Genomic DNA, 22,348 nt, shown 5'->3' on the forward strand with positions numbered 1-22,348 from the left:
TTTAAGTTATTTTTTTTGTAAATCCATCTAATTTCTGTTGCAAATATGAATGTATCATGCACATATTTAGCAGGCGAGGCTCTGGCGACCCCAAGTTCCTCATGGAAGGTTTAATGTGGTCATAGCCTGGAAGGTTTAATGTGGTCATATTAATCGTTCCCGAGATGGTCGGGTTTGTACCTTAATGGTGCTTTGTTACCGGAACGTACCGGCTCTATATCCGGCAAAGGTCCAGCAACAACGATAACACTCCACCAAACCTTCGGGAAGTGCCTTTGTCGTTAATACAACAACAAAACTATGTTGAGATCCCGCACCTACCATTACAGTCGCTTGATACCGACGAGGTTGAGAACGGCCAAGCAAAATCCGCACAGGATCGGTAAACGCTTTTGCCAGTACGCGCCCGATGAACCCCGTTATCAATATACAATATTCTACTATTGCAGAAGAAGAAAGCACACTACCAAGGCAGACACAAGTCAACCTGGCCCAACTCCATTCTGGATACTGTAACAGGTTAAACTCCCTCTTGTCCAGAACCAACCCCGACATACGTAATGTATGTCCGACATACGTAATGTAGTGTCCCCACATTACACCAACCATCTTTTCAATTGTTATTTATTTTATTTATTTATTTAAAATTATATATATGACCACTAGGCCTCTAACACCAACCGCACTATGGTCCACCCCTGTTGAAACTGCTAGTTTTCTTGGACTTCCGTTAGAGGACTCTGATGGAAATTTGTAAGTGGTCGCACCCATTCAATATGGCGAAGCGTTGTGAACACAAGAACAACCCAGTATGGATGTACTGCCCGGCCTGAGCGAAGTTTTTCCAATGCTTCTTTGCATTCCAGGACACTTCTTGACGAAGTACTGTGTGAGATTATTGCCTTAATGGCAGCTTGACTATCAATATATGTATTGAAGAGACTGCAGCTTAAGCAACCTTCCTCCAGAATTGCCTGAAAGACGCTGATGTAATCTGGCAGCCTGTAGGATCTACTTATTTCTGGATCGACACAGTGAACAGCAGACCCGACCCCATCCGGTAATTAAGAACCGTCGATATACACGTGTAGAGTATGTTCTTCCATTTCTGCACACTTACACTAACGCTCCGGCTCCATTGTGGCCCCAAGATATCATTTTGAGCTCAGGCACAGGACCATATATTCCGGTTGCCTGATATTAGATTGCGCTATACTGCTATGGCCATACAGCCGGGACCCAAGCTGCTCCGAGGCCTTAATCCTTGTTGCAGTTGCTAATGCGATATTTTTGGCAGGCGGGATGTGTAGAATGGCATGCAATGCTGCTGTCGGGGTAATATTTAGGGCTGCCGTTATACTTATCATTGGGTATCTGCATACCCCATCAAGTTTTTTGGCATAGGTACCTTTTTGTTTCACTGTCCACCAAACAAGGACCAAGAAAAGTATGGGTTGACAATTGCCGTAAATACCCAATGAGAGAGCTTGGGTGATAGACCCCACGTGCGTCCTAGCATCCTCTGGCACGCATCTCTCTTGTTTTGTATTCATTTCTCACAAAAAGTTTTAACCCTATTCTCCTCGTGGGCTGTATTTCTTTTTTTTTTTTTTTGTAATTTCCAAATGCAAGTGAATTATTTTTTGAGAAATTTTATCAAACAACAAATAAACAAAAATATGCAGAACACGGACAATTTATCATACAGCTATTAAAAGGTTCTTTTTAAAGAATAAATCAGTAAATAATGTTTTAATTAGCCGGAAGAAAGTTTTTTCTAAAAATCATACATTGTTCAAAGGATACTCCCAAGTTCTACTGGAATTAAATCCAAACGATTGAAACATTTTTAAAATAATGTTAGAAACTAAGAAAATAATGCAAATTTTGAATATCTTGTCTATGAAAGTTCCAAATTCAAAATGAATAAATAATGTGGATTTATATTCGGCTAAAGACAGTCAACACCCGCAGTTACAACAATAACAATCCATATCGACAAGTGTGCACCTTTTTTCTAGATGTTTACCGATCACCATCACTGCCGAACGGAAGTTCCAAACATACCACAGAACTGCCACGTGATGAATTTTTCAGATGCTTGAACATCGTAACATACTCAAAGTTAGAAAACCTAATGAAATGCTTGACAGACGATTACTGCTGTTCTTGCTTATAAACCGTGGGACGACTCGAAACATTTTCATCGAAATTCTTCTAAAGGACAGCGGCCGTTTCAGCTAGGTTGGTCAAAACGGATTTTGCTGTAAGGAAAGTTGGTTTTCTTAATAATCGAAAGGACGGTTAGTGTTATGTGGGGTCATTTGCATCCAACCTTATGTTCAACCTAACCTACCCGTGGGAGCCCCTGTTTAAATCGTTCCTGCTGTGGTCGAGCTTGTACATTATAATAATAATAATAAACCCAACGGATCCAAAGCCCGCCCAACCGACACGAGGGGCGCATCCGCATGACGCACGGATTTTGTTTTGGTCGAGTTGTTGATAGGCGGAGGTTTGTTAAGCGTCGAGATCTAAAACTGCTCAGCTACAGAATAAAAATATTCAGCTGAGTATTATATACATAACAGTGGAACATTATGCATATAGTACATTGTTAAATAAGTTAATGCTTACTTTTAGCATATAAAGATTTTTTTTTTTTATTTTGTTATGAGATAGGATAGGACAGTTTTCCTTATAGTAAAAGGTGAATCCGCTATATCAAATGAATTCGAATGAGAGTTAAATCATGACACAAACACAGGAAAGGTTCATTTAATTCGAAATTAGTTCTGCCTCAAAAGAAGAGGTTTGTAACGTCTTGACGCTCGTGATGGGACATTGAAGTTTACTTCGTTCAAAAGAAAGGGGCTAGAAATTAGTCCATTCAGTAGTTTAGACATAAATAATACGCCTAGCATTTCTCTACGACTAGCGAGAGTTGGAAGATTGATAAGCTTTAACCGACTAGTATAAGGTGGAAGATAATACGCAGAGTCCCAATGAAAATTCCTTAAAGAAAAAAGTAAAATTTGCTTCTGTATTGACTCAAGCCTATTTGCATGAACTTGATATCGCGGATTCCAGACTATTGATCCGTACTCTAGTATCAGTCTAACTAATGTGGTGAAAAGGGCTTTGGTTACATAAGGGTCATTAAATTCTTTAGACCATATCTTCACGAATGATAGAACACCTCTCTAGCCTTATTGACAGTAGTCATAATATGAAGGTTGAAACTAAGTTTAGCATCCATCGTGACTCCCAAGTCAACAAAATAATTTACTGATACAAGACAAAAATTATCAATTACGTAAGAGGCTGCTGGCAAAGATCTCCGAGAGAGGCACATGGATTTACATTTATTGATGTTCAGCGGCATTGAAGTGTAAATAACATCGGTGTGAAGATTTTCTCTAAATCCATTAGAAACATGATTGTGAATTCAAGTAGGTTGATAATGGTAGATTTACCTTTACAGAATCCATGTTGAGAGTCTGCAATCAATGTAGAAATGGAAAATGTTAGCTGATTGGTAACAATGGCGTCAAATACCTTTGGGATGGCAGACAATTTTGCAATACCTCGATAATTTTCTACAAATGACCTACTGCCGTTTTTGTGGAGGGGTATTAGAAAAGATGCCTTCCAAACAGCAGGAAAAACTCCATGTTTTAGTGACATGTTGAATAAATCAGTTTGGGGCTGATAAATGTGTTCAGCACATGTTTTGAGAAAACATGTGGGAATTAGGTCGAGACCGTATTTATAAGATTCCCTCAAAGAAGTTAAATATGTAAGACCCTCTTCTGGAGATGGAATATTAATTGCGTTAAGTTGATACGGGTATTCGCTAGACAAAAAATTAATTCGGCTGAATAGTTAGATTTGAAAAATTGTGCAAATAAGTTAGCAATATCTTGATCGTCGCTAGAGAAATCATCACGGTATTACATACCAGAAGGAAATCCTTTAACCCTACGTTTAGAGTTCACGAAATCATAGAAAGCTTTCGGATTTCAAGTTATTTTCTTTTTCATCGCACAGAGATAGGTATTGTAACACTTTTTATTTAATTCAAAATATTTATGACGCAATATAGAGTACTTCAAGTAGTCGGAGTGTGAACCCGTCTTCTTGTACAGCTTGAAGGAAAGATTTCAGTTCTTTGGTGTACCATATTTGGACTAGTTCAGTGGAAACAGGTTTACGCTACATGTCTTTCCAGAATAGCGTGAATGGTGGCATTGAAGTCAGAAACGTTTTTGTCAATATCTGCACCGTATTTGGGCCAAACTATTGTAGATAAAATTTGGTTGAGATTATTAAAATTCGAATCTAAAACTAGAGTCGTTTTCTGTGGTAGTGCAACTCCGAAAACTTTCTTCCAATTCGTAAAAGGACCTTAATAGCTATTTTCCGGGCAATACCTATCCATTATAGTACCATCAACATCGGTAAACGTCCAAAAGCCTTCCCGAGGTCTCCTAATCGCAAATTTTTCGCATTTATTTATTTATTTCCGCATTCGGTTTATTTATACTTAGGCCAAAACGCGCCTCCTGACACCCAACATTTTAGGACGTGCATTAGCAGTCGACAGTTATAAGACTTGTAAAGGCTGCCTTCCTCTTAAGGAAGAATTAAGTATGTGACTCAGAGCACGCAAATTTGTACTTTAATGTCCAAAAACGGATTGTACTTGAGACAGTTACACGTCATTTCGAACTTATAGGTATATTGTGCGAAACGCATTATGCAACTCAATGTTAAAGTATTAATGAATTCAATAGGTATTTCTTTTTCTAGACCTTGTCAAGAAATTTGGCTGGCTGTCTCGTACGTACCTATGTATGTCTAACTTTCAAAGGTAAAGAAATTATGTACATAATAAAATAGAAAATGTCCACGTTGTGTCTGCTGCTCAATGCAGTTGACCCACTCACCTACCCTACCCCACACAGAATCCGCAATACATATATATTATCACAAGATTCAATACATATTGACATACATGTCTACATTGGCCTCAAAACTAAATCGAAAATTTCTTATCTTACCATTATATACATAATTCCTTCAATATAAAGCAAGTCTAACCTTTAATTAACCAAATCCTGCGGTATTATATGTTAATCTGTATTTAATTTTTGATTTACTATATTTATTTGGCAAAGAAAAGTCACTCACTAATCACCAATCCCGATCGGGGAAAATCGATTCTGTTAATTTTTTAAACAAAATTCACTTAATTTGGGTGATAAAATCACTTTGTGCTTATAAAAAAATGCAGAGGTAATCAAACACTTTATAAAAAGAAAGATAAAACTTGTTTTTAACTATTATTTGTTATTAATTTCCATTAAAAATCATCACTTGTATCGCGTTGAAGAAGAATGAAATTATACGAATAACAACTTCCCCTTCTCTTTGACAACTATTTTCGAAAAAAAACGTTGCATTTTGCTAAGGGCTTGTACAGGTCTTTTGTTTTTTGCCCACCCAAGTGCAAAGAATGCTTTAGACGGATTTGCGTACAACTGTAGGCGCCTTGACACTTTGAGAACGTCATATACACGCGTATACGTTTACGTTTGCGCGAAAAAAAGAACGCCTATCCTCGCTTAGATAATGCTTAGGAGATCCATCTAGCGGCAGTGGCTAAATAACTAGCTACAGCCACAGGGTGTACCGAAAAGCGAAGACACAACCCTCTGATGGCCATAGGGTATAACATATAGCTGAATCAGTTGCGATGAATTGCGGACACACATAGAATTAGAAATTCTCTGGAATTAGTGTAGAGGGTGAAACAAAAACACATATTTCAGTTACATCTGAGTATATTGCGTATTGAAATTTAGTAGTATACATTTTATGCGCAACAATTTCAGAGGTGTATTTAAAGTTTGACGCTTAGCAGTCCATATAAAGTTTAAGCGTATAGACATTTACGTGTAAAAAAAAACACGGCTAATATCTCAACGTTTTGTCTCCCTTTAAATTGTCCAAACTTTGTTTAGCAAAATGTATTGCTAGCTGGCAACGGCACAAAAACTGCTGCTAATAACCATAGGAACGGGTGGTTGTGCGCGTATCATGGCGGAACGATACCAGGTGGCAGCATGGTGACATACCTACCAACATAAATAAAAATTTCATGTACTTTGTTTTTGTAAATTCGATGGACAAATGTCAAAATCGTACTGCGCCGGAAGTTGATATATCAAATCAAAAATAGTTTACAATCAGCTGTCCGTTGCTGCCACCTTATATCGTTGTGCCCATTGTTTACTATATAGTTTGGCAGCTTAATTCGAGGTTATGTTGCGAATAGAGTGGAAGGCACTCGCAGGCCGTGAAAATAGGCACTCGAATAGAGTGGAATGAAGAACAGTAGGAAGATCAGAGTTGCATTGGATCAATCATTGCATCAATATTAAAGAAAAATTTAGAAAAAATAATTAAATACTTGAGTATAAGCAAACATTTTCTTTCAACTCCCTGCAAAAACGCTCCACGTCATTTTACTAGTCATTTTACGGTCATTGTGACTTTCTGCAGCGGTTATATTCATAGTCACGTTTGCATGGGCGTGATGAACTTTTGTGACCAAATTTTCCGTTTCGTTCCTATTAATGTGATCGTGCATTCCGCTCCCACTTATAGGATGTGAGCATAGCACTGTGCTGCTCACACACGTCACAATGCTCGTCAAATGGCGGTCATTTTTCCGTCATTTCACTCTACATTTTCGAGCCATTTGACAATCAATTTTACTGCGGTTTTACCATTTATATAACCGCCATATAACGTGAATTTTACCTGCAGATTTACTTTACCTGGAGCAGCCATATGAATAAAATATGAACCAAAAAAATTGAATTTTCAATATTTATTATTTTCAATATTATTATATATGTACATGAAATTGGAACTTATATTAATCCAGTTCATATAAAACAGAAGAACTTTAATAATAAATAAACTCGCTTAATTGGTTTTTGTTTTCCAATCTCTTCTAAGCGAGCAAAAAAATAATATTAAGCTTTAGAAAAAACTCCAATTATTTGAATAATATACAACTTAAAGCTTAGTAGAAATTCAGATCAAGAATATTCAAAGGTGTCGTGGATCAGATTGCTGTCGTAATTGATGAACTTAAAAATGTACGACTAGTAATTGAGTCAGACTTATTATTGTTCTAAATCTAATCATTCAAGCAATAATTCTGCAACACATAGCAGGAGTATTGATTGGTTTCAAATCTAATTCCGACAGCAATCGTATCACATCCCTTATTATATATGTACGTGATATTGCAACTTAAATTAATACAATTGATATAAAGAAAAGTAAGTACTTTAATAATAACATAAACTCTCTTAATTGGTTTTTGTTTTCCAATTGAAATCTTTTCTAAGCGAGCAGAAAATAATTTTAAGCTTTAGAAAAAACTCCAATTATTTGAATAATCTACAACTTAAAGCTTAGTAGAAATTCAGATTAGGTTTACTCTTTTTTTAGATCAAGAATATTCAAAGGTGTCGTAGAATCCGATTGCTGTCGTAATTGATGAATTTAAAAATGTACGACTTGTAATTAAGTCAGACTTATTATTGTTCTAAATCTAATTATTCAAGCAATAATTCTACAACCCTTAGCAGGAGTATTGATTGGTTTCAAATCTAATTCCGACAGCAATCGTATCACATCCCTTATTATATATGTACGTGATATTGCAACTTAAATTAATACTGTTGATATAAAGAAAAGTAAATACTTTAATAATAAATAAACTCTCTTAATTGGTTTTTGTTTTCCAATTGAAATATTTTCCTGTGCAAGCACATCGCTAACCTGTGTTGGCAAAAGATATGATTATACTGTCTTCGATAGATAGTCGGACGAGCCGTTACTCGGCGAAGTAGAGATGACCGTTGTGTCGGTGGCAGCTGTTACAACAGCAGTTTCTAACTTTACACCATCCGTACAGTGTGATGAATGCTTCACTGCCTTTTCCAATTGCTTGGCGCCAGCAATTTTTGCTGTTTGTAAAGCTTTAGCTGTACCCTATACCATCATCACGGCCTTCTCATCGATTTTGAATATGTGTACTGTTTCAGTATTCAGACCCAGTTCGTTTGGTGCAATATTTTCGATTTGATGAATGTGTATACTATCCGTTAGGCAGACAATTAAGTGCGTTCGATTCATTTATATACTGTGGGTATTTGAGCCGTAGACGCAATGGCAGACATTTTGATTCTTTTTGAAGTGTAACATTTGTAAACAGTTGGGTTTCTCTGCTGTCACTATCACCACTAGAGAGCTATTGAAGAAACGCTCGACCAAGATAATATGTTGCGATTTACGCGCATAGATTTCTTCCACATATTTACCATCCAATACCGAAATGGAACTGTAGATGAAGAAACATTTTATAAAATTTAATAAAATCAAAAAATGATAGTTGTGCTAAAATGGGGTAACGTATTGTATGTTAAAGTATAGCGAAGTCTCAGCGGCTTTGTCCTGGTCAAAATTGAGTTTGAGTAGGTTTTATTCTTCATTCATAGAAACATGTACGAAGGTACCTGGTAAGATAATAAAAATCCTCAACGCTTTTTTTGCAATAACTTAAAAAACTCATATTCAAACTTCTGCTTAACTTCTACATATCAATAGCTACCTTTACCACAAGTAGTCACTTTTGCTTCTACGCCTATGCTATTGTTTCCTACATCGATGAGCTTTGTAATAAAAAAAAAAAAACAGCTATCTCCCCAATCTCTCCAGTTTTGTCGCCTCGCGAAACCTGATATTGTCACCAACCAAATCATTGGTGACCTTATTTAAAACATGGCCGCGCCAAATGTCGACCATATGACATTACCCAGAGCTGTAACAAACATTTAATATAATTCGATAAATCGGCAGTACTGGGGGTAAATATAAATAGACGTTTGCATGGTACGCGTCTCCGATATGGTCGCCAAGCCTAAAGGTTACTCACTGGAAGAAAATACAGGCCTGCCAAAATGCTGCCCCCAAAACCGCTACGGGCTGCCTTCTTATGTCCTCGGAACACCACCTGCACAATGAAGCGAGAAAACTCCCAATAAGGGAAAGAAATGAAATGCTAACCAAACAGTTTCTGTAGAATACCCAGAAACCTGGGCATCCCAACAGACATCTGATTGTTGATCCAACACCACTTAGGACCTTAAAGAGTAATCTCCGTAAGCATTATGAGGAAATACGACACCTGAGAACTCAGCCGTATGAAGCAAAAAAACAAGCAGGTCCATGGTGAACTCCACAAACAGGCGTCGTACCTTTATGCTAGGAATTGCCCGGTGAAGTACTCAAAGAACAGTACCCAAAACTTGCGGAAGAGGACCGCATACTCCCCAGGGAAAAGCGAGTCACTCTAGCTCAACTTCGTTCTGAATACTGTAACAGGTTAAACTCTTACCTATCCAGAATCAACCCCGACATACAAAATGTATGCCCCGCTTGCAATGTGTCCCCACATGACACCATCCATCTCTTTAATTGTAATGTGGAACCAACGCCTCTAACACCCCTTTCCTTATGGTCCACCCCTGTTGAAACGGCAAGTTTCCTTGGACTCCCGTTAGAGGATATTGATGACAATTTGTGATCGGTCGCGGCTATTAGGTGGGGCGACGCACTGCTACAACAACAACAACCATCTCGGGAACGATTAATATCATCACTTTAAACCTCCTAAGCCATCCCGCCCCACCCCCTATTTACACGAGGAACTTGGGGTCGCCATTACACATTACACTGAACGAGACCACGGCGACGTTACTGATCAGTTTAACGCCTTACAGGTAGTTGGCAAAAGAAACGGCATATACGACCAGAAGGCACTCGAAGACGATGCCTCAAAACTACAACCAAAAGCAATAATTATCATTTCACTGACACAAATTTTATAGTTTTTTCTTCCGGAGTTGGACACAATCTTTTCATAATATTACTTAACAATTTAAGATTATACATTTTTTTCAATTTGTATTTTGACTTACCAGCAACAACAGAATCATGTTTAATTGTACGCCGCACAATCATTATAGCATCATGTAACGAAGCTCAGTTTCTTCCAAAAATTGTTCGGCACCGCCACGTAAAATCAATGTATATGTTCTATCATTAACGCAACCTTTAAATAATTATAAACTATAAAAATGAAATTAATGTCAAACCCACTATCAAACCTTGGAAAATGTTGAAATGTTCACCACCAACTTGACGTTCTTCAAAGTAATCACATTGACCCAAATCACTTGAATTAATATCATTAGCTTCAGTCATAACAGCACCACCACAAGCTCTCATTGTACGTTTCAAATCTTCTTCTGGTACACCAAAAGAACATTTCACGATCTGCAAAATACTGTGTACCAACATCACCAATTGGTAGTTTAGAAAACACAACATTGGCGCCTTACTTACCTAGTTTATTGTACAGGAGACGCCATTCAGCATTAACAATTTTCTGATACTCTTGGGCATTGGAGGACATTGCTGTGGCAGAGCATTTTTCCAATAAAGCACTTTGGTGTTCCTTTGATTGGCGCTTCGACATGTACAGCCATGTCATATTTTGGTCATGCATAATTATAATGCTTTACGTATAGCTTTAATGATGATACGTGCATGCACGCCTTCCTCAAAATTTGGTTTAACTTGTTTTAAGATTTCACCTGCTTAAAGTACTACTGAAGTGGTGCCGTCGCCGACCTGATAAGAGAAAAATTTTTATTCTACACATTCTAATATAACAAAAAACTTACCTCAGCATCTTGAGATTTGGCGATGTCGATTAGAGTTTTACGGCTGGATGCACAATATCCAATAGTTTCATAATTGTTGCCCCATCATTTGAAATTGTGGCCTTACCACTGGAATCAACAATATGCTTGTCCATACTACGTGAACCCAATGTAGTGCGTACAGCGTCCACAATTGAATGCGAGGCATTGATGTTGGATATGACTTGAGGTTTACCTTGAGAGCTATCGGTACCCAAACATTTTTTACACAAATACTCATGTACCCAATACAAGTTCAGGACGTTCATATTTATCGACACGCTGTCCGGTGTGGCCCAAATGTTGGAAATATGCAGTTGGCACTGTTGAGAAAAAATATTGATCAATGAACACAAGTAAAAGTGAAAGATTTTTTTTTTACCATCTGTTGTTACTTTACACATTAGACATTGGAAACGACGACCAGCATCTACAAGTTGCATATGAGCCTTGCAACGATTACATCTAATTGCACCCAATTCACCAAAATTTACAATGGGTGGCTCATATTCACCCTCTTCCGTTCGTACCATTGGTGAGGCGGTAAGTGTAATGGACAAAGCTGTTGTTTTTAATAAATCAGCTGTTGCAGGTATGCAATACAAAGACGACCTGCAAAGAAGAAAGATCAATGTAATTGCCAAACAAAACATTAATTTCGATTATCGATACCTAACGTAACGTGGCGAGGAGTTACCCTGATCTTCTACCACATATTTTGTGGTCACCAATGGTGGTAATAAACCCTGTTCATTAATAATAAAAGCACCACCAGCGCTATTTTGATTTTCAATGATAATGCTTATCGGATTTGGCATCTGATCGGGATCTAAACGGCGTTGGGCTTGATCATACTGTTGCGGCTGTTGATATTTACCAGTAACAGGTGCAGGTGGTTGCTAAAGAAAATAACACAAAAATAATAATCAGCAAATTTGTAAATTATTAGTTGTATTAGCATACATTATAACTGGGACGTCCGGACGTGTCCGGGTATTGGGGGTTGACCCGGCTTGGGTGGTTGACTGAGCATTGGCGTCTGTCCAGGTTGTGTTTGTGGCATCATAAAAGCCATCAATAACAAGTGCCAAGAATATATCCGCGGCATACCTGCCGACCAAAATGATTCAAGGGGTTGTGATTGCCAACCTCACCTACCCGTGGCGAATCCTGTACCTAACAATTTGGTGTGAACAATTGGTGCCAGTTAACCCTCTGAAATAATCGGCGCCATTGTACGCCATTGTGTTGGCATTAATTTGGCAAAATAAAAACCTTTTCATCCTCCTCCCGTGACCATTCTGCCTTCTTTATGCTAGGATCAAGCCATTCGTACCAGCGTGCCTTACATTGCTTGGCAGATTTGCGGTGCAGCAGTGATGCAATACGTGACCACTGGTTTTTGCCATATTTCATTACAGCTGCTTTGAGGATTTCATCCTGAAAGTTATCAATTTAGTTAATAAACGGCCAAGAGTAACCAGTCGCGTCAAAAATCAAATCAAAAATGTTTGTCGAAATAAACAGCAAAAATCATTGTATATTAAAGACTGGGAAAATTTTAGAATAGCACCCCCCGAGTTCGGGGTAAAACTTGGTATCAAATGAAAGAGTTCTCCCGATCACAAATATATATATTTTAAAGTGCGCAAACTTATAATTTAAAAGTTATTTGTTGTTAAAGTTTGCAAATTTAGCAAATTCCTATAGCACTTTAAATTACAATTTACACATCTTTCAAAACCTTAATCCACATACATATCTATATAAATTAGCAACGATAAACTTAAATTGCATTTTTGTATATTTCACATTTCATTTTTGCATTGTTTTTACTAATTATAAATGTTTTTATTAAATCAATCGCGCTTTTGTAGCAACATGCATATATATATATATATATATATTTTATTGATGACATTACAAAGCTGTGCTCTGCCACATATATATACGTATACACATATAAAATTTGTATAGAAATTTGCAAACTTTAACACCAAATAACTTTTAAGTTATAAGTTTGCGCACTTTAAAATATATATATTTGTGATCTGGAGAACTCCCTCTTAAGTTTAAATCTTTCCGGAGATATTACACTTAAAACTCTGAAAATTGAAAAAATTTTCCACCACCAAATGTTTTGCTGTCTCTGCTGAATTAGAAATGGCGGATTTTTTTGAACGCAAAAATGACGTATTTTGCTATCCCTATAAAAATAATAGGTGCGAGAGAGCACGATACCTTGTGGGAAAGCTAAATTTGTCAACATGCTATTTCATTTGGGGGATTTTTCATTCCAAATCGTCACCCCTGTCAAAAATTCGTGTGGCTGTGTGCGTTTTTGGTCACACGATTTTTGCAGGGCTACTGCAATTAAGGTGTCCTAGATGCTATATATTCCAAAATTATAGCATTTTATGTCTGTTTAAAAATGTAACTTCAATTTCCCTAAGATTTCCGTAATATGGCCATTAGTGATGTTTGTGTGTGTGTGCAAATTTTGAGCGATCAGCTGTTAGTTGCGCTACTTGGTAATGTTTACAATGGTTGTGCCATGGCACGTATCAGGTGATTGTCGCTTGCTCGGCCACCACACAAGCAGAAAGCATCAAGGGCCATTTGTATTGAAAATTCCATAGCGGAATGATACAAGGTGGCAGCATGGTGACATACCTACCAACATAAATAAAAATTCCATGAACATTGTTTTTGTAAATTCGATGGACAAATGTCAAAATCGTACTGCACCGGAAGTTGATGTATCAAATCAAATAAAAAAAGTTTATAATCAGCTGTTCCATGCTGCCTCCTTGTTTCGTTGCGCCATGGAAAATTCGTAGCGTGCGGACGTAAACATGTCATCGGATGACGACTTTTTATTGCGTCCCTACAAGACGGAGGTAACCAGTTCACCAACACATTCAAAGCTTTTTTCGCTCTCCACTAACACATCGACGTTTCATGCTGTCATCGAAATGACAGTTCATTAATTATTCCGGAAAACATTGAAACGCAAAAAAATATAAATTGTTTACAACGAAAAATATGTTGTGCTTTTAGTTGTGACATGTGACGGAAATTAAAAATTTTGTTGCAGAGAACACCTTTTTGCGTTGGCGACCTTCGCCCAAAATAACATTAAGTTAATTTGAGTTGTGACATGTGACGGAAATTAAAGATATTGCTGCAGAGACCATCTTTTTGCGTTGGCGGTCTGCGCCCAAAATAATATTAAGGGTAACGTTTTACAAGACGGTACACCACCTAATTTAAAAATATAAAATATTAATAAAAACGGAGCTCGAGGCGCGCCTTTTGATTCCACGTTTGATAATTTTTGATAAAAATTGGGTTGTGCACCGTCTTTTAAATCGTTACCATATTAGGTTGTATAGAATCGACGGGATGGCCTACAAGGTTTTATGTCAACTAAATCGCTCCCGATATGGTCGGGCTAGTACCTTAATGGTTCCCGGAACGTACCCGCTACAACAACAACAACATTATTTACTTTCTGATTTTCATTCATACGTATGTGCATTTTCAAATAATAAAAAAAATGTTATATTATTCTATTAGATAGCATCTCCGCCGGGTTGCGATTCAGCTCAGAATATGCCAAAATCAGAGGAAATCTACAAAAACAAGGTACTTTACAAGCAACATGCTTTGGAATACGGTACCAAACTGGTTGGATGTGTTTCCCTAAAAAAGGGTGGAACTACGCATCTTGGTTTTCCAGTATTTGCTTCGGTAATTTATATTGATTTGTAGTGATTAAAAATTGCAATAGTAGATAATGTAATGTGAATTAAAACTGAATAGGTAGCCGGAGCAAAAAAGGCAACTGATCGGCATGCAACTGTTATTTATGTGGTGCCACCGGGAGCTGCTTCTGCTATCCTAGTAGCATTAGAAGCAGAAATTTCTTTGATTTTTTGCATCACCAAAGGTGTGCCATAACATGATAGGGTTCGCGTTAAGCACGCTCTCTTAAGGCAAAAAAAAATCGCGTCTAGTCAGGCCCGATTGTCCAGGAATCATCGCACCAGAAAGGGTAAGTGAATTGGCTACCATATTAAATATATAAGCAAAATGTATGAATTTTTTAGTGATAATTTGTCATGCTTTTGTTGATAATCAACTGAAGAATGCAGATACGACAGAGTTCGAAGTTCATGTGAAAACCAATTAATTTTTTTAATTAGCGTTTGGAGAGAACAATACATATGTATGTATGCATAGAACTGCATAGAAGGGGAGGAAAAATTAATTATAATCAGTAGATTTGCAAGATTTTTGTCATTTTCCCTGCATCGCAGTTGTCATTACATTGCGTTAAGAGAGGACATCAACACCTTACTACCCACATCCAGTTAAAATTATTGTAAATTTTGCTCTTTTCATCACTGTTTTAAAACGTGGAAAATTATATATCGAGCATTCCATTGAGAATGGTACATTTTAGCAGACTTTCGCATTGCCGGCATTATTAATATTCAATCCCTAGAAGGTTTAATGTAGTCATATCAATAGTTCCCGAGATGGTGGGGCTAGTACCACAATGGTGCTTGTTACCGGAACGTAGATAGATAGATCATTTATTGAGGATTGCACAGTGACTTGCACATCTCCTTCACAGCACCTCATCCTGGCCGACTTCCTTGATGAACCCCAGCAGTGTTCTTTGCTTGAGGGATTAAATGTGGGAATGCTCTGGCCATGGTGAGCCCATAAACTTAGCCCTACGTCTTGAAATTGCGCCGTAATCTAGAAGGATATGGTCCACCGTCTGCTGATCTATCACATCTGTATGTGTTGTTCGATACTATACCCAGCTTTTGCATGTGACTGTTCAGTCTACAGTGTCTTGTAAGAATAGACGTTGGGGTTCTTAGGTAATCTTTTTGAGAGGCCTATTAATGCCCTATATCGAGTTGTGCTGTAACCCCCTAACAGTAACTTAGATTGACTCAGGCCTGGCATATTGCGCCAGTGTTCTCTCTTTTCCCTCCCTTCTGCTAATAAATGCCCCTGTGGGCCAAATTGCAGGAACGGCTCGGGATCGATGGGTCATGCAGTTGCTGCCTCTCTCCGTGTTGTCCGCCTGCTGTTGTAGTGGTAGCAGTGCTTCGCCCCATCCAATAGGTGCGACCGATCACAAATTGTCATCAATGTCCTCTAACGGGAGTCCAAAGAAACTTTCTGTTTGAACACGGGTGGGCCATAATGAGAGGAGTGTTAGAGGCGTTGATTCCACAATACAGTTAAAGAGATGGTTGGTGACATGTGAGGACACATTACAAGCAGGACAATGTTTTGTATGTCGGGGTTGATTCTGGATAGGTAAGAGTTTAACCTGTTACGTTATCCAGCTCGAAGTTAAGCTAGAGTGACTACTCTCGTTTCCCTAGGGAGAGTGCGTTCCTCCTCTGCTAGTTTTGTTCTTTGAGTACAGGAATCACCGGCATAGAGGTCCGACGCCTGTTTGTGGAGTTCACTGAAGACATGCTTGTGTTTTTTAGCTTCATACGGCTGTGTTCTCAGGTGCCGTATTTCCTCATAATGTAATGAGGCCGTGAACAGCAAGAGCCACAAATATTTATAAAAGTTACGAGGACGCTGGATTTTGGAATCTAGCCCAGAGCAACCTGTCCGATGCAACCATCCCTTGCACGTGAAACACTGACAAGAGTATTAATTTTTTTTTAATTTAATTTATTTATTATTACGGCTGTTTAGGCCTAAAACTTAAACTACTAAGTACAATTCATTGTTATAATCACTTATTTCTATTGAATATGCTGTTGGAATGCCATGTGATTCCGATCAGCATATTTACTAGCGTGACAGAGGGACGAGTCTGGGAGCCACTCATTAAAGGAAGGTTGGAAAGGACGCATTTCCAATCCTCCAGTGCTCCCAGCTTAAGGCAACAAAATTTGGAACTTATATTTTTCAATTATATTTGTATTTTAAGCTGTCGGAATGTATTAGTCTCCGATCAACACAGCTAAACATGTCTTTCGATGTTGGAAATTGAAAATGACGTGTATCCAATCACCCCTCAACTTCTTTTAGTAAAGACGCTGTCGGAATGCATGAAGATTCCGGTCAGCACAGCTCAACATATAATGGGAGGTTGAAAAGGGCGTGTTTCCAATCCCCCCTGTTCCAACTTTTGTTTGGCCTTATTTTCGTTATTTTTGTTACACATTATATAATTTTATTGTTATATTAATGCTGTCGGAATGCGAGTGATGCCGATCAGCAACAGTAAATATCATCTGGAAATACCGAATTCTGGCGGCCACCGTGGTGTGATGGTAGCGTGCTCCGCCTATCACACCGTATCCCCTGGGTTCAAATCCCGGGCAAAGCAATATCAAAATTTTAGAAATAAGATTTTTCAATTAGAAGAAAATTTTTCTAAGCGGGGTCGCCCCTTGGCAGTGTTTGGCAAGCGCTCCGATTGTATTTCTGCCATGAAAAGCTCTCAGTGAAAACTCATCTGCCTTGCAGATGCCGTTCGGAGTCGGCATAAAACATGTAGGTCCCGTCCGGACAATTTGTAGGGAAAAATCAAGAGAAGCACGACGCAAATTGGAAGAGAAGCTCGGCCTTAGATCCCTTCGGAGGTTATCGCGCCTTACATTTATTTTATTTTTAATATTACCATTCCCTTTCCGCGCTCCAGTATCGGATATATCATGTAAAAAATAAGAGGACAAAAACTTTATCTTATTGGAAGGGTTTTACAATGCTCCAATAAATTTTTTTTTTAAAGTATTGAAGTTATTATTACTTTTTCTGTGATTAGGAAGTTCATTGAAATATTTCAGGCCCTTATATATATGACCGTCCTAAAAAGATTCTTTTCCGGCAAACGCAGCAAACCCATTTCTCAGTACTGGGGTCAGGAGAAGGACCCGGATTGGGGTCGATACCTTCCCGGAAGAGGAGAGTATGGCGCAGACCCGCTGCAAGGATCTGCTGGGAGGATGACAATTTGTGGGAGGGACGCAATAAATTAAACACTGAGTCCGCCTGCTCATTACCCCCTACTGCCCTGTGGCATAGGACCCAGGGCAACAGTACTACGTTGTGTGCTCCTAATTGATTTAGCTTTTATGCGCATTGAAGGACCAGTGCTGACTTTATTTCGAACGCCGCAAATGCCCTTAGTGGGGCCTGACTGAGTATGGCAATTGTTTCATTGGGGTATCAGCGCTGAAGGTTCAGCTTAGCGCACTAACTTATGGCGAATACTTCCGCTCGAAAATGCTCGGATGTGCTTTTAGAGTTACTGATATTTTGGTTCTGGGTCCGAAAACTCTGGCGCCAATCCCCTCTGGCGTCTTCGAGCCATCTATGTACCATACGATCTTGAGCCTAGTAATACATTGCACCCGCCTATACCTATACAGCCGTACCAAGAGACGGAGCAGCCCATTACATATTGGCACAACCGGAGCACTGCTGGACATCCATCCTATATGAAAGCTATGCATTCAAAAGTGTTTGTACCAGTGGCTGGTGCACACCGAACTGAACCAATGTATGCTATATTGAGGCCTGCACAAATACCAAGCTATGTTTATGTAAATAATATTACTGCTAATGTCAATTTGCGGAACACCACACTACCTATATGGCGATGTAGCCACCGATCAGGTTGTTGTAAGAGATTAATTAAAATATGTTATTCATAAACACTGATTCTTATATTTTCATTATCATTAAATTGTAGACTAGACTCATGACGGGTATTCTTACTGGACACTGCCTTCTGGCGTCACATGCCTTTAAATTAGGCTTGGTCAGTGATAGCAGATGTAGGAAGTGCGGGTTGGAGGAAGAAACGATCGATTTCATTCTGTGCTCGTGCCTTGTGCTTGCCGGGCTAAGACTCCAGCTGACAGATGTCAGATCTAGAAGCAGCAAGTGGCTTAAGTTCTAGGAAGCCGCTAACCCGCTGGAGCCATGAGAAGCGTGAGTGCACTTTGGGTGTCCCAAGACAAGTTCCGTACCTGCTCCGAATAATTTGTAGCTATTTAAGCGACAAAGTACTCCCTTTTCATACAGATGAGGGACTAAGAAAGCACAACACTACGGGCGGTGTCCCTCAGGGATCTGTTCTAGGTCCAACTCTTTGGAATGCGATGTATGGCGGGGTGCTAGAAATCGACCTTCCCGGAGGCACGGAAATTGTCGGCTATGCAGATGATATTGTCGTAGTAGCAGTGGCCAAGAAACTTGATCTGCTCCAAGCATTATGTAATGACGCCGTGGGAGGAATAAAGGAGTGGTTGACGAACACGGGGCTGGAGATGGCTAGCAATAAGACAGAAGTGGTTCTGATGAGCTCAAAGCGGACTGTGGATGAGTTGGTCCTAACCATAGGAGATTATCAAATAAATTCAAAGCCCTCCTTGAAATATCTAGGAGTAATCATTGACTCAAAACTAACTTTTAGGGAGCACTTCAGGGCGGTGTGGGACAAAGTTTCTAGAGTTAGTGGAACCCTAACGCGAATAATGCCCAACATCGGCGGCCCAAGCGAAGCTACCCGTCAGCTATTATCCAACGTAACCAGCTCTATAATATTATATGCAGCACCAGTATGGCACAGATCTAAAATGGTCCACCAAAAAGATATACTAGCAGCCTACCGCATTACTGCTATACGAATAGCATGTGCTGTTCCGACGACGCGATCCATGTTTTATCCAGGAAAATCCCAGTAGATCTACTTTCAGGTGAAATGGCCGATCTGTATGCCATTGGATTCAGCCGACCATCTGAAGATGCTAAGAAAAGCGCAAGGTCACGAACAATAGTTAGGTGGCGAGAACGGTGGGAAGATTCGAGAAAAGAGCGCTAGACCCTCATGCTAGTCCGGAATATAGCGGAATGGTACGAGCGAAAACACGGCAAACTAAATTACCATCTCACACAGATATTGAGCGGGCACGGTGGCTTCAAGGAATATCTACATAAGCGTGGGATAGAGGAGGATCCTTTCTGTCCAAGCTGTCCGTCCGAATTGGAAAGCGCAGAACATGTAATATTTCACTGCCCTCGTTTTCACGGCGAAAGACTGTCTGTAAACAGAGTTTTTGGAGAGGAACCTTCCATTAGGAATTTAGTTCCACGAATTTGCGGACAAATAGATTGTTGGATTACTGTGAGCAAGATGGCCTTTATAGTAATGACGAAATTAATGATGCATGCCGAAAGGGAGCGCAGAGAAATGCGCATACGAAGTAGTGGCGACTAAATCGCCTTTGAAGTTACTTTACCAGGTCCTGATTCTAGTTATCTGAAATTTCTCTTGTGTCTTTGGAAAAGAGCTATGTGTGGAGCCCTATTTATGGAACACTTTTCGGCTTATATTAAAAACTTTTAATCTATTCTTACTGATATGAGTTTCTTTTTCATTCTAGGTAATTTGATTTTGACGATGTGAGGATAGAAATATCCCAAATATTCCAGCTGTGGCTGTAAGAACATACATTTGCTCAAATTAGAAGAAAACTGCACGGTTGAGCACATCCAGTATCTACGTTTATACAAGGAGGAACACCACACTACTTTCACGGGGATGTAGCCACCGATAACGTTGTTGTAAGAGCTTATTTTAAATATGTTATTCATAAACACTGATTCTAATATTTTGTTTTGGTTTTTACTTTAGAGTCAACCTGTTATATAAGCGATGTCAGCTATGCCTGTAACTTAAGCGCCTTCAGATGTAATAGTTACCGCGGACGCGGTCACAGGAGTAGTTCACTACGTGGGGATTACACTAATCAAGGACTTTCAATATCGGTAGGTTTTCCAGCACCATAACACACCAACAATATGTGCAATCACCCGAATAAATTGTACAACAAACGTTAACACCACATCATCAGCCAGCAGCAACAACAAGAATCGCAACAAGTTGAAACTTCTAATCAATTAATGACTAGTGAACCACTATCCTGCACTCCAGGATGTAGCCGCCAATCACGTTGTTGTAAGAGCTTACTTTAAACATGTTATTCATTAACACTGATTCTAATATTTTGTTTTGGTTTTTACTTTAGAGTCAACCGGTTATGTAAGCGATGTCAACTATGCCTGTAACTTAAGGGCCTTCAAATGTAATAGTTACCGGGGACGCGGCCGTGGGAGTAGTTCACTACGTGGAGATTACACTAATCAACGACTTTCAATATCGGAAGGCTTTCCAGCACCATAACAACACCAACAATAAATTTTGTACAACAGACGTTAACACCACATCAGCAGCCAGCAGCAACAACAAGAATCGCAACAAGTTGAAACTTCTAATCAATTAATGACAAGTGAACCACCAACATATTCGCAATATGCGCATCCATCAACAGCAACATATGTCGCCTACTTTGCAACACAAAATCCAATGCTTCATCCAGCGTCAGCTGCATAAAAAGCCACTGGTACATCGTTATATGTAAATTATTATTATTATTATCGTCTAGAGAAGCTAGAACATTTACAATTTAAAAATTGTTGGATTTTCATACAGCTACACGAAGCTTCAACAAATTATTGGACCATGAGATTTCTCATATGCCCAATAGTCAGTATTTAAAATGTAAATTATGCCATTGGGACTAAAGCACATTCAAGTATGAATTTTAGTATACATGCACAACACGCTGAAACAATTGATGTAACAACGAAAAGTCTAGAATTAACTGTTTGTCCATATTGTAATCAAGAACTTGCATCACAATGGTACCTACGCAAACACAGGAACATGAGAAAACAATGGATGAAAGACCATCTTTTTTCGAATGTGGTGAAGAATTTAGAACAAATACAAGTTTACGTGTGCATGTTTATGAAAAGTTTGCTCGTTGTACACTACAAGATCTGAACGGAAATATACTCAGAGTATGGTTACACCTATGTGGCATCTACAAGTTATTTATAATGACGAAATGAATTACAGTGCTTATTTGGATTCTGGTGATGCTCCTGACATGCTGCCTATATTCCGCTACGTCTGATCTTACTATACCTACCAAACTAATATGACTCTGTAAACTGATAATGAGCAACACCACCACCGCATGAATAGTGTATTTATATAGTTTATGAATATAAAAATGTAAATATGTAAATATTACTAGAATAATAGGACATGATTTTAAATGTAAAAACTATTTTAAACATGCATTATTTATGAATTAAATATTATTTAAACAAAAAGGACGCGTTTCATTCATATAAAAAGCGAATTGACAGAAGGTAACCGATACGGGTAACCGATAGGTCAGTTACCCGTGTTGTTGTTGTTGCATATGTTTTGGTTAGCGATAACGAAAACATAACTGATGAAGTAACTTAAAAATGTAAATAACATCGAGCGAGAAGGAATGTCGAAAACACAATAGGTAAGAGCGAGAAAGCGAGTCACACGTACACTATTTTGAGAGAGCGCATGCGTTACCTTTTTCACGACA

At 38.7% G+C, this 22,348-nt stretch overlaps 3 protein-coding genes and 1 long non-coding RNA gene across 17 annotated transcripts in view; 1 reads left to right on the top strand and 3 right to left on the bottom strand.

Annotated features, from left to right (window-relative positions):
* The window catches only part of Pcyt2 (Phosphocholine cytidylyltransferase 2), a 65,893-nt gene extending 60,561 nt beyond the window's left edge, over positions 1–5,332 (bottom strand). Inside the window, exon 1 of one of the 3 annotated variants that reach the window (XM_067789398.1) lies at positions 5,194–5,332. The gene's annotated coding sequence lies outside the window, so the exon portion shown is untranslated. Of the gene's footprint in view, positions 1–5,063 lie in introns of all 3 variants that reach the window. The other 2 variants (XM_067789395.1, XM_067789396.1) reach the window with 2 other exon arrangements.
* Mesh1 (Metazoan SpoT homolog-1) overlaps positions 1–22,348 on the bottom strand; it is a 30,835-nt gene that overhangs the window by 8,117 nt on the left and 370 nt on the right. The window contains exon 1 of one of the 4 annotated variants that reach the window (XM_067789401.1): positions 5,194–5,321. The exons of 1 other annotated variant lie outside the window; for it this stretch is intronic. The gene's annotated coding sequence lies outside the window, so the exon portion shown is untranslated. Of the gene's footprint in view, positions 1–4,850; positions 4,940–5,103; positions 5,322–22,348 lie in introns of those variants that run through there. 2 more of the 4 variants (XM_067789400.1, XM_067789402.1) reach the window with 2 other exon arrangements.
* On the bottom strand, positions 6,884–12,989 carry LOC137253071 (protein transport protein Sec24C-like). Of its 5 annotated transcripts, none has more exons than XM_067789388.1 (9): positions 12,946–12,989; positions 11,814–12,290; positions 11,523–11,749; positions 11,246–11,462; positions 10,833–11,173; positions 10,492–10,779; positions 10,254–10,432; positions 10,065–10,198; positions 6,884–8,425 (listed from the first exon to the last, which is right to left on the bottom strand). In XM_067789388.1, the coding sequence occupies exons 3-5, from the start codon at positions 11,666–11,668 to the stop codon at positions 10,862–10,864; spliced, it is 675 nt and encodes a 224-aa protein (XP_067645489.1). In that variant the 5' UTR covers positions 11,669–11,749; positions 11,814–12,290; positions 12,946–12,989; the 3' UTR covers positions 6,884–8,425; positions 10,065–10,198; positions 10,254–10,432; positions 10,492–10,779; positions 10,833–10,861. The 5 variants fall into 5 exon arrangements, with proteins under 5 accessions (XP_067645489.1, XP_067645490.1, XP_067645491.1 ...); XM_067789389.1 differs by lacking the exon at positions 12,946–12,989 and having other exon boundaries at positions 11,814–12,065; positions 12,126–12,340; XM_067789390.1 differs by lacking the exon at positions 12,946–12,989 and having other exon boundaries at positions 10,254–10,422; positions 11,814–12,340.
* LOC137253075 (uncharacterized) lies at positions 13,778–21,243 on the top strand. Of its 5 annotated transcripts, none has more exons than XR_010953718.1 (6): positions 13,778–14,087; positions 14,430–14,603; positions 14,676–14,907; positions 20,297–20,477; positions 20,548–20,871; positions 20,942–21,243. It is a non-coding gene; the product is annotated as an uncharacterized lncRNA (long non-coding RNA). The 5 variants fall into 5 exon arrangements; XR_010953714.1 differs by lacking the exon at positions 13,778–14,087 and adding an exon at positions 14,095–14,381; XR_010953715.1 differs by lacking the exon at positions 13,778–14,087 and adding an exon at positions 14,095–14,381 and having other exon boundaries at positions 14,434–14,603.

This window comes from Eurosta solidaginis, chromosome 5 (assembly GCF_040869045.1).
Source record: "Eurosta solidaginis isolate ZX-2024a chromosome 5, ASM4086904v1, whole genome shotgun sequence".
NCBI lineage: Eukaryota > Metazoa > Arthropoda > Insecta > Diptera > Tephritidae > Eurosta > Eurosta solidaginis.

Excerpts from the sequence above, each read along its gene's own strand:
- LOC137253071 (XM_067789388.1), bottom strand. The coding sequence starts at position 11,668 with ATGCCAAATCCGATAAGCATTATCATTGAAAATCAAAATAGCGCTGGT. Across the intron at positions 11,463-11,522 it reads TCCTCGCCACGTTACGTTAG|GTCGTCTTTGTATTGCATAC; the intron begins GTATCGATAATC and ends TCTTCTTTGCAG. Across the intron at positions 11,174-11,245 it reads TCCAATGTCTAATGTGTAAA|TGCCAACTGCATATTTCCAA; the intron begins GTAACAACAGAT and ends TTTTCTCAACAG.